The sequence below is a fragment of the Stegostoma tigrinum genome, chromosome 9, assembly GCF_030684315.1.
Source record: "Stegostoma tigrinum isolate sSteTig4 chromosome 9, sSteTig4.hap1, whole genome shotgun sequence".
Classification (NCBI taxonomy): domain Eukaryota; kingdom Metazoa; phylum Chordata; class Chondrichthyes; order Orectolobiformes; family Stegostomatidae; genus Stegostoma; species Stegostoma tigrinum.
The window spans coordinates 20,305,056-20,317,279 of NC_081362.1; the positions used below are offsets into that span (position 1 = coordinate 20,305,056).

General features: G+C 39.8%; 1 protein-coding gene across 5 annotated transcripts in view; it reads right to left on the reverse strand.

Moving 5' to 3' along the window:
* Positions 1-3,311: 3,311 nt before the first annotated feature.
* The window catches only part of atl2 (atlastin GTPase 2), a 76,764-nt gene continuing 67,851 nt past the window's right edge, over positions 3,312-12,224 (reverse strand). For 3 of the 5 annotated variants that reach the window (XM_048535974.1, XM_059648395.1, XM_059648394.1), the window contains exons 12-13: positions 7,416-7,847; positions 3,312-4,475 (exon numbers count right to left, since the gene is read on the reverse strand). In XM_048535974.1, coding sequence (XP_048391931.1) covers positions 4,356-4,475; positions 7,416-7,847 — 552 coding nt within the window. In that variant the 3' untranslated portion in view covers positions 3,312-4,355. Of the gene's footprint in view, positions 4,476-4,824; positions 5,116-5,248; positions 5,264-7,415; positions 7,848-12,224 lie in introns of all 5 variants that reach the window. The other 2 variants (XM_059648392.1, XM_059648393.1) reach the window with 2 other exon arrangements.

The following is a 12,224-nucleotide window of genomic DNA, read 5'->3' on the forward strand; positions in this document are numbered from 1 at the left end:
TCTGAGTAAAGAAACTACCTGACATCTGTCCTATATCTTTCACCCCTCAATTTAAAGCTATGCCCCCTCGTGCTCGCCGTCACCATCCTAGGAAAAAGGCTCTCCCTATCCACCCTATCTAACCCTCTGATTATTTTATATGTTTCAATTAAGTCACCTCTCAACCTTCTTCTCTCTAATGAAAACAGCCTCAAGTCCCTCAGCCTTTCCTCGTAAGACCTTCCCTCCATACCAGGCAACATCCTAGTAAATCTCCTCTGCACCCTTTTCAAAGCTTCCACATCCTTCTTATAATGCGGTGACCAGAACTGTACGCAATACTCCAAGTGCGGCCGCACCAGAGTTTTGTACAGCTGCAGCATAACCTCTTGGTTCTGGAACTCGATCCCTCTATTAATAAAAGCTAAAACACTGTGTGCCTTCTTAACAGACCTGTCAACCTGGGTGGCAACTTTCAAGTTGTGCTTTTCTGACACATTTCTTTGCATCCCTTACAAATCTCACTGTTTTAACTTTGGCTTTTCATTGCATTTTATCCTACTTTCCAGGATCAGTACATTTTAAAAAAAATGTTTTTAAGTTTGTTCCCTCACTTTTTCCCCTGAATCTGTAAAGCAAGATGAGTGTTTTATGAGCGATAGCAAATCTCCCCCCCCCCCCCCCCCACCCCCGGCTTTATCTTTACCTTTAATAGGGAAATCTTCTCATTGTTCCTCTTTGCCATTAAAATATTCTGCACCATCTGTGATAACCTTTACTCTAGCACCAAAACAAGACTCAATAATTGCTAAAACCCTTGTAGCAATTCCCATATCAAATCCTACATTTCACTGTAACAAGATTGTAAAGGTTCTATAAATTATGTAAAAGGGAAAAAGATAAGCAAAAAACATTTGCAAGTCCATTGTAAGTAGTGCCAAGACAGTTTGTGACTGGAAAAAAGGAAATGGCAGGCACCAAACCATCAGTGCTTCAGACCATGTTTCCTTTTCCCAAGTGAGAATTACACTTGACTCAGTCTGTTCCATTGTTGACATTTCCAGATTCTTCTCTCACCCCAAACTCTGGGGATTTCCTTGGTGTCACTTTTCATCCAAGCAGCTTTCAGTGGCATTTACTCCACTAGCAAACATTTTCCCTTTTCACTATCCAAACAGTCATTAACTCTGATTTGAAGAGTGCGCTGAGGAGACAATAACATCAACCTATCTACTTTTCTGAGCAAGGAAATGTAATACCTGCCCTCCTCCCAACTGAGAGAGCCAACCACTACTTGGAGGTGAAACAGAAATTTACTGCCTTAAAATTTGTGCTTCTTTCCTTCTCCAAAGAAAACAGTCCTAGCAGATATAGTAGAACTTATTAGTATCATGAGGGAACTAGAAAAAGTAGACAGGGAAGAACTGTTTCAGAGATAGTAGGAACTGCAGATGCTAGAGAATCTGCGATAACAAGGTGTAAAGCTGGATGAACACAGCAGGCCAAGCAGCATCAGAGGAGCAGGAAAGCTGACAGGTCTGGACCCGAAATGTCAGCTTTCCTGCTCCTCTGATGCTGCTTGGCCTGCTGTGTTCATCCAGCTCTACACCTTGTTACACAGCAGGGAAAAACTTCCTGCTCAATACAGGATCAGAGATTTTCCACACAAGTTGTTAGAGCCTGGAATGCATTGCCTGGAAGTGTGATGGACAGTGCATAGTTTGAGGTGAGGAAAACATGGTTTCAAGGAGATTGAAGAAATTTCAAAGGGTGTGATAGAAAAAAGAAACGTATTGCCCGAGAGAGTGTACTGTCACAACATTTAAGAAATATCTGGGATGAGTACTTAAAAATGCCAGGGCATAGTCAGCAATAGACAAGTGAAGGTAAATGGGATTAGTGGAGTGTTCTGTTCGTTAGTGTCAACATGATGGGCTAAAGAGCCCGTTTCTATGCTGTATGATTCTATGGTATGAGAATATCTAAACAGAAATAAAAGAGAGGGTCAGAGAGAAATGAAGAAGTTGCCACCAATTCAAAATGCACAGGACACAGTGGGCCCAAAGGCTTCCTCCTGGACCAATTCTGTGGCAATGTGGTTTCTTCTACATTGAGGAGGTCAAACAGATTAAGTAATTGCATTGTGGAACACCTCCATTCAATCTGCAAGCTTGACCCTGAGATTCTGGTCACCCACCATTTAATTCCTGGCCTCCAATACTGTTCTAATCAAAGAGAATGCAAGTTCAAGGAACAACAACTCATCTTTCAAATCAGGCATTTTACAGCCTTCATACTCCATCAATTTTAATAATTTCAAACTGTAAATACTGCTATCCAGAAAGCTGTTGATGATATCACTATTGCTGTGTTTACCTTCTCCATTTTATATTTCATTTGTGCCATTATCATCCCCTTTTGCCTTGCTTTTTATCCTTTGTCAGTTAATCCCTCATCATTTAACCTGTCCTACCTTACACCTGATTACAGATTTGCCCTTTTCTTCTTTCCACCCTCCCCTTTTTCCCCTATCTCAATACTAGAGATATAACACTTTGCCAGTTTGAATATGCTGCGTAACCCAAATATTTTTAGCATTTCCTGCTGCTTTTATACTTGACTAAAGTTACTGCTTCTCAGATGTAAAAACTGCCTCCCATTTACAATCACATTTTAAAGTGCCGGCAGGGAGTTCATTCATGAATTTCAGTACTGCAATTATTGGAGGAACAGTTACTCTACATAAGGTTCTAGGTCCAATCCCAGTCTAATTCTTCAGTCCAAAACCACAGGGATTCTATATTGTCAGAAGTATTCTCTTTCGGCTACTGTGTGTAAATGAACTCAAAACTGAAGTGAGAGTAAAAGAGAGGCTGTAACATTAGCACTCAAAAGATTGAAATAGCTGAAGCAACATTATATACATTTATTGTGGATGTATTTCATCAGTCTTTAAAATACTGGTCTGAGTTAAACCATGTACAGCCCTAACCAACAGTTATTACAGACAGATTACTTTGCAAATGTCAATTGTTCCATTGATAGGAAAACTAGGTGTTCTAATAGGAAGTTTTAAAATTCCATCTCGCCGTGTTCTAGAATATCAGTTGTGCGAAAATTGTTTAGTGAGTGTGCAATATTTTGCAAACTAACACACAAAACATTCATATTTAAATGCAGTTAACAATATTTTAGACATATTTAGTCAGCTTAACTTATTTTAAGAACTGACAACGTGAAGACTAAACACTACTCCCTTGACATCTAATCTCTTTTACAGTGTATCTTGCGAATTTATTACATTTTTAGTAAAATCAATCAGAAACAAGGAATTTCATAGAGTACTTTAATTGTGTATTGAAAAATAAATTACAGGAAATAACTTTAAAATGCAACAGAAGACAACTGAATTTCACAAATAACATTCCCATTGCTTTGCCATAAGGGGTGGGACTGCAGTGCTCAAGGCAGGTAATATCACAAATATATCAAAACCTCAAATTTGGTGCACTTATGTTTACATCAATCACAAATAACATTCCTTTACATAAACTGCACAGAGCCTACCACTGTACCAGATTTTGCCATTAACTACAAAAACTTTGATACAAAATTTGGTATTTATATATTTATATTTAATATACATGCCCCATCTCTATGATTTGATAGAAAATTAAATTTTAAAAAATGCACTGTACAGACAATGCTAACTGGTAGCTACAGGAAACTTCTTTTTGGATGGCTTAAACCCCCCTCCCCCACAAAATAAATGAAAAAGGCATATTGGATGGACTAAAGTGGCAGTAGTGAAACGGTTAAACTTTCCAGCAGTTCGACTGTCACTGTTCATACAGCTGTTCTAGGGCTATTTTCGGGAAAAAGGCGAGGCAAGCTTCAATTACCCCATCTAATAGTAATCTTGTCCTCAAATTAATCCAGTGGCTTGTGTAGTTTGGATTCATGCAATGTGTAATACTGGTAATACAAGCAAAAGCATTAACAAAAAATGAATTGGCTCATTTCAAGCTCAACTATGCTTGGCTACCTCAATGATCCCATTGATTTATCTGTACAGTATACTACAGTGCAAACCAGCCTTTCACAAGACCCGAAGAGGAAATTTGTCTAGTGTTATGTCAACATTCAAATTACAAATGTCACAACTCCTGTTTGATCTTGTTTAGCAATGCAACTACCTATCCACTGAAAAAAAACATCTCCATGAACATTTTCTTCTTCGTTCTTCAGACCTTTTTGGCAGTGTCCAGTGAAGTTGGGCCTTTCACTTCAAAATTTACGCAGATTAATTTTAAATTGATTCAAAGTCTGTAATCTATAGCAAGCACTTGACACCAATAGAACCAGACAAGGGATTGTCAGTTTGTCTTTAATTTGGTATGTTGGGAGCCCTGTTCAGTCAAACCTGCTTTAATGGAGTTTGCTACAGTCTGTCTTATGTTGTCCTCCATCAAATTGTCACTCAGTGGCTTCAACACCTGTAACATGGGAATGTTAAAAGAAAGAAAGGGAGACTTAAAATGGGGTAACCAAAGACACACTATCAACAGAAGAAAAACAGTAATACTGTATCTGTTAAATATTCTCCCATTAAATAGTTGCAAAATAGCTACAAATATGTTGGATAGAAAGGAATGATAAGCAAAGATGGAATGTGAAACTAAATTCAACCCTGTGCATTAAAAGAAAAAAGAATTGTTAAGTGGAAAAATTGCTGGACCACAGCAACCTGCATTTTTCCGGTATATAATACAATGGGTAATACATGGTTTTATATATTAAACCAAAAACACAAAATTAAATGGTTTGAAATGATGACACATTTACCACAATTCTTCTTCACGTGGGTCTGCCTGTCCTCTTAACAGTCACTTAAGAAATGAGCAGTTCTGCACTTTACGTTATTGAATTTGCTGTGAACATTTGATAACTTGTTACACAACAAGACCCTGACAAGTGTGTAAATGTTCACATTCCCACACCCTCCAAAAGGACCACATGATTAAAGCACAACAGCTAGTTTTTCTTCTTGTTGTTGTTTGATGAAAGTCTCAGTGTTGATGTAATAGAACGATGTACCACTCTACTTCGAGCTGAAGTGAACAGCTTGCATAATACCTAAAACAAGGAGTTGTTAATTAGTGATCTCCAAAACACTCAGTTTGCCAAATTAGTTATCAACTGGGAAGACCGCAATACGTCAATAAAAAAGATTCTGTTTGTGATAGTAAATCAAAAACAAGGTTTTCACCTTCTTTGGACTCCTCTGGATTGCATAAAGGAGGAAAAGGAAGAAAATAAGCAGTCAATGCATTGTTGTAATCAGTGCCGACAGGGCATGACTAGGAATCAAAAGATTACTTCAGAAGGAATACAGAATAACAACCATCAGAACATATAATGCAGCAACCGCAGATACTTTGAGCCTTCCTCTAAGATGGATTATATTAAGTGGTTGATATTGGAACATTTGATAAATACAGCCTCAATTATCACAGAGTTCCAAAGCTCTTTCCCAGGTTTGGTGCATGTGCCTCAACTGTCAAAACAAACTACTTATGAATCCTTGTCTCATTTCCCCATTGCATATTTCAGTTGGATAATCATTTATTTGGTTTAAAGTCATCATCTTGTTTTCATTTGCAACATTGAGCAAATGAAAGTGTACAAAAAGTAAAAATTAAAATTGGTTTGAAAAACTGAATTAAGTCCTTATGGGTGGTCGAGTACGTCTCCCAAAATCAGCTCAGTGTTATCCTGTAATTTGCTCAATCCTGGTGTGTTCTGCTCACAAGTCACTAATAGCACTTTGAAACCAAATACAAGCAAATCCAGAGCAACATGATGTGGGAAAAATACCAATTTGCCATACGCAGTTCATGGCAGCAACAGGGAACTTGCACCTCAAAAGATCAGAGGCAAACAGCAAAGCTGAACCGTAGCACAGGATGTCAAGGTTCCACATGCAGATGACCAATGTCCTTTCACCTTTAAAAATCCAGTCATTTGTCTCCCTCAGCTTTCTTATTCAGACTCATATCCTTCAGTCTTGTGTTTACTCATCTATGCTGCAGAGTCTGCAACAACAACTAAACTAAATGCTGTGCAATTTACCTTACGTTGATTTGAACAATCCAAATCATCAATATTTCATTTGAGACTCTCAACAAGCAGAACAAAAAGGAAAATAAATTTGTGAAGTGTTTGTTTGAAAAAAAATCAGCTATATTAAAAAAAAGTATGCCAAATCGTCCCATCACAAAGAAATAGCATGAGGCAGTTATTTTAATCAATGCAAATGTTGCATTAAACACTCTATTTTAGTACTGGAATGACATACACAACTTATTCTTTAAGCTAATTTAGTAAAGGATCATTTCCAGATACAGAAATTCCATTTAGCTTCTGTGGTTCCAAATTGTAACAAAAAAAGCTGAAAAGGAAAAAAAAAAGCCACTAAATTCAAATACTTTAGGGTGGATAATTAGTTTTCTGATTTGTTTATCTTGATCACTTTCTGGCTGTAGGCAGAATATAACAATCTTGAGTCTGTTAGTAACAACGGTCACCAAAAGTGGTGAGTTTCAGATATCTAAACCTACAATCTGGGTTGGCACTCCAGTGCACTTTCCGATCACTTTTCCAATCTTCCAGATGAAGTGTTAAACCAAAGCTTTTTCCTTCCTTGTTGATGGACATAAACAAATTCCCATAACATGTCAGGATGGTCGTGGGAAAAGAGGACAGCAGTGTTCAGGCAGGGAACTCCAAAAGGAAGTAAGTTGCAGATACTATGAGCCTGAAATGCTGCAAGTATTATTTCATTAAGTGGTGCTGCAATGGACGATGAGATGATCAAAATCTGAGTGAAGAAACACCTTTATTCTAGGTTTGTCTAATAAGTCTGTAGATGACTCTTGCGGTACAATGGCATTGTCCTTGCCTGAGCCAGAAGGTACAGGTTCAACTGCCAGCCGCCCTCAAGGTGTGTAATAACATATCCAAATAGGGTGGCTCGAAATAGTTATCTAATAGATCTGGCAAATGCAATTCAAAAGATTTTTTTTTAAATTGCCACCTAATTTTGTCAGACAAACATTTAGGAAAGAAACAGAGGCATGATGGGAAGGAGATTACCAACAGGTGTTAAATATGGTTCCAGAATTAATACATGCTTGTTATTCAGCAACAGTGGAAGAGCGCATAGTTATGAACATGCACCCAAATAATTTAGAGCAATGCCTTTAGAAAGTACCGCATAAACTGTTCACTAGCTAAAACTGTAATCATCAACATTAAAAGTCATGCAATAATCAAAATGACCAACATTACTTCAACTAGGGACTGTTCTCTACATTAAACTATACACCAACATAGTGGCAATAAAGAAGGGAGGGCTGTGGAGGAAGCGTACTCACCTGTTCCCATATAGTTTCAGCCACTTGATCAATGATTGTTCCAAATTCTCTGAATTCACCAGAATACTTTGTGTAAGCCCAGGTGCAGAGGGATATTAGAGCTATTCCCATCACAAGATTGCATAAAGAAGCTATCGAGTTCAAGCCAATAAATCCAGTCACTCCTGAGATTATGTACATGGTAAACATCACAGCAAAAAGTGTGGCAGGTGTGCGGGCAGCATAAAAAATATTTTTGCTGTCATTGTGCTTTACAAAGTTTGCGTAGTTCTCATCCATTTCTTGTTCAAGCTGTTCTTGATAGCGCTGACAGAATTCTTCTCCACCCATTTTCTTGACAGATCGAAACTGCTTGATTGAAGCCGCTTTCAAGTTCAGGTGTTGCTGCTCCAGATCTGCTGGCGCTATGTAAGGCTTATCTCCTCCACAGAACTGCAAGGACAAACACATTTACAATTCTTGAATATAATGTTATTTTCGAGGCACATAATGATGTTTAGAATCTACAGGTGCAAGACAAGTGACATTTTCTCCACATTATTTAAGCCAAAGTTCTCTTTGGCGAAGCACAAGGAATGTACTGCATAAAATTCAAAACTAGTTCTGCTTTTAAACCAGTAGATTTACTGGGTGCATGTGGTATACTCCATCCACTGTACCCGGTGCGGCTTCCTCTACATTGGGGAAACCAAGCGGAGGCTTGGGGACCGCTTTGCAGAACACCTCCGCTCAGTTCGCAACAAACAACTGCACCTCCCAGTCACAAACCATTTCCACTCCCCCTCCCATTCTCTTGATGACATGTCCATCATGGGCCTCCTGCACTGCCACAATGATGCCACCCGAAGGTTGCAGGAACAGCAACTCATATTCCGCCTGGGAACCCTGCAGCCTAATGGTATCAATGTGGACTTCACCAGTTTCAAAATCTCCCCTTCCCCTACTGCATCCCTAAACCAGCCCAGTTCGTCCCCTCCCCCCACTGCACCACACAACCAGCCCAGCTCTTCCCCCCCACTCACTGCATCCCAAAACCAGTCCAACCTGTCTCTGCCTCCCTAACCTGTTCTTCCTCTCACCCACCCCTTCCTCCCACCCCAAGCCGCACCCCCATCTACCTACTAACCTCATCCCACCTCCTTGACCTGTCCATCTTCCCTGGACTGACCTATCCCCTCCCTACCTCCCCACCTATACTCTCTCCACCTATCTTCTTTACTCTCCATCTTCGGTCCGCCTCCCCCTCTCTCCCTATTTATTCCAGTTCCCTCTCCCCATCCCCCTCTCTGATGAAGGGTCTAGGCCCGAAACGTCAGCTTTTGTGCTCCTGAGATGCTGCTTGGCCTGCTGTGTTCATCCAGCCTCACATTTTATTATCTTGGAATTCTCCAGCATCTGCAGTTCCCATTATCTCCGATTTACTGACCTCCTGTGTTGATGGGTACAATTTTGGGGTAGGAAATATATAAAATAACAAGCAATGACAATCTGTGCATTAGCTGCCGAGTTCAAAGAGAAAATGTCAAACACATGTCAGGAGTTAATTCGTACATACTCCAATCCATTTTAATTTCTTGTTTTAACAGGAAGAATGAAAATTTACAGTCAATCAAGTATTATCTACATATAGCCCCATTTCTTCCACAATCACTGGCACCATCCCACTCTAGCACTATCTTATCCACAAAAGATTGAAATACCGTAAAGTTTATTTAAAAGTTTTAAAATCTTTAAATTTAATGGAAAAGGGCTTCAGATTCTGTACACTAAGTAGTAATACTACGCTAGTTGATCTATCCACACCTATTTCAATGAGTAACACTGTGACGTAAGGTTTATAATTGTGTTATATTTTGGGATTTGTATTTCAAAATTGATATTGTTTTTCAAAATATGATGTTAGAGAGTTCTACAATGCTAATGTTCTACAAAAAAAGGTCAGGACGTAATTTTGTAAGTGGCAACTCCAAGAAATCATATGATTGCAGATTCCGAGTTCTACTCCCTTACCAGAAATGGATACACTCCTCGCAAAACTGGAAGAGAATGGCCATGAATTTTCTAGACACCCTTGCCTTTGTCAGTTCAAGTAGTACTGGACTGACAGAGGCAATGCTAGGCAGGAACCAGACTGTGTTGATTGGAGGCGGCCATTTTAGGGTAAATCCACATTGGACATGTGGGAGTATTTCAAACAGCAGTTGAAAAGAGTTAAACCAGTGGCATGTTCCTGTGAGAATGAACAAGGGTTATGGTAAGTTATGTGAACCCTGGATGCCCAGGGATGTTATGACCTCAGTGAAAAAGAAAAAGGATGCATACGCAAGGTCTAGGAGGATGGAAACTGACAAAACCCTTGAAGCATACAAGCAAAGTAGGAAAAGAACTTAAGCAATGAATTAGAAGGGCTGAAGGTGATCATGAAAAGTTGTAAGCAAACAAGAATAAGGAGAATCCCAAGGATTCTTTAACACATATATAAAAAGCAATTCAGTAGCCAAGGAAAGGGTTGGCCCACTCAAGGACAAAGGAGGAAATGTTTGTGTAGGTGAGGTAAATGAATGCTGTGTATGAGTATTTTCCAAAAAGAGAATTGGGGGGAATGATTTCAGGGAAGGAAGTGTTGCATTTCTAAGCCAAGTTGCTATTAAAAAGGAAGAGGTGTTGTGCATCTTAAAAAGTATTAAGATAGAGAAGTCCCTGCACACTGTTGGGATCTATTCCAGAATAATCAAGAGAGGCTAGAAAACAAATCGCTGGAGCATTGACAGACATCTTTGTATCCTCTCTGGCCACAGGTAAGGTCCCAAAGGACTGGAGAATAGCTAATCTTGTCCCATTGTTTAAAAAGGGTACAGAGATAATCCAGGAAGTTACAGGCCTGTGAGCCTCACGTGAGCAGTAGGTAAATTATCAAAAAAGATTCTCAGGGACAAGATCTATGAGCATGGCAAATGGACTGATTAGCAATAAACTGCATGTCTTGTGTGGGGAAGGTCATGCCTCGCTAACTTGATAGTTTTTTTGAGGATGTGATGAAAATGATTGATGAAGGAAAAGTGGTCGATGTTGTCCATACTGACTTCAGTAAAGCCTTTGATAAGGTCCATCATGGCAGTCTGGTACAAAAGGTGAAGTCGCATGGTATCAGCAGTGAGCTGGCAAGATGGATACAGAACTGGTTTAGTCATTGGAATCAGGGTAGGGTGATATGGAGGGCTGTGACTAGTGATATTCCACAGGGATCAATGCTGAGACCTCTGCTATTCATGATCTACATAAATGATTAGGAGGAAAATGTAGCTGGTCTAATCAGTACGTTTACGGATGATATACAAGTTGAAGGAGTTGCAGATAGTGAGGAGGATTGTCAGATGATATAGATTAGTTGGAGGCATGGGCAAATGTGAGGTGATGCATTTTGGAATGTCAAGTACAGGTGGAAATTATATAGTGATTGGCAGAACTCTTAGGAGTATTGATAGGCAGACAGATCTGGGTGTGCAGGTCCACAGATCACTGAAGGTGGCAGCACAGCTAGATAGGGTAGTAAAAATGGCTTATGACAATGCTTGCCTTCATTGGGAGGGGCATTGAGTACAAGGATAGACAAGTTATGCTGCAGCTTTACAGAGCTTTAGTTAGGTCACACTTGGAACATTGCATACAGTTCTAGTCACCAAAAGGATGTGGATGCTTTGGAGAGAGCACAGAAAATATTTACCAGGATGTTGCCTGGTATGGTGGACATTAGCTATGAAGAAAGGTTGAATAGACAAGGTTTGTTTTCACTGGAATGCAGGAGGTTGAGGGGTGGCATGATAGAAGTTTACAAGATTATGGCACGGACAGAGTGGAAAGTATGAGATTTTTTTCCCTCAGGGTGGAGCGGTCAATTACTAGGGGACACAGGTTCAAGGTGAGAGAGGGAAATTTTAATATGGAAGATCAAAATTTGTTGGCACAGCTTTGGAGGGCCAAATGACCTGTTCTTGCGCTGTATTATTCATTGTTCTTTGTTTATCCACAGTTATCAAAAGTGAAACCAATGATTAGTATGGATGGCAGAATGAAAGACTTTTAAGAAAGATCAGGAAAAATAAGCTCAGTTGAGGGAATGGTTATTGTCCCTGTGGATCAAGAGTCGTTATTCCTGGACCAGGAACAGAATTACTACTCGACCAGTTACACAGTACCCACCCAGGCAGGTCTAAGAATGAAGATGTGAGAAGCTATATTCAGTGGCCTGGCATTGATGTAGCAATTGAAGGAGTGGGAAAGCAATGCAATCAGTGCCATTTTCAGAAGGTATCTGCTGCAGCTCCACTACATCCATAGGAATGGCCTAGTCGACAACGGATTAGGATCCACATCAACTATGTGGGGCCATTTATTGTTAGTGTATGCTCTTTCGAAAGTGAACAGAGGTCCACAACTGTATATATGGCACAGTTGAAAACCCTCGCTAGTGTTTCAGGGGGTACCTGAAGCCTCTGTTTCAGAGAATGGGACAAATTTTGCTAGTGCCTTGTTTCAGAATTGCATGATTTATAATGGAATAAAATGTTCTGGATGTGAGTTTGCTCGCTGAGCTGGAAGGTTAGTTTTCAGACGTTTCGTCACCATTCTAGGTAACATCATCAGTGAGCCTCCAACGAAGCGCTGGTGTTATGTCCCGCTTTCTATTTAACTGGTTAGGTTGTCTTGGGTTGGTGATTTCATTTCCTGTTCTTTTTCTCAGGGGATGGTAGATTGGCTCCAAGTCAATGTGTTTGTTGATGGAATTCCGGTTGGAATGCCATGCTTCTA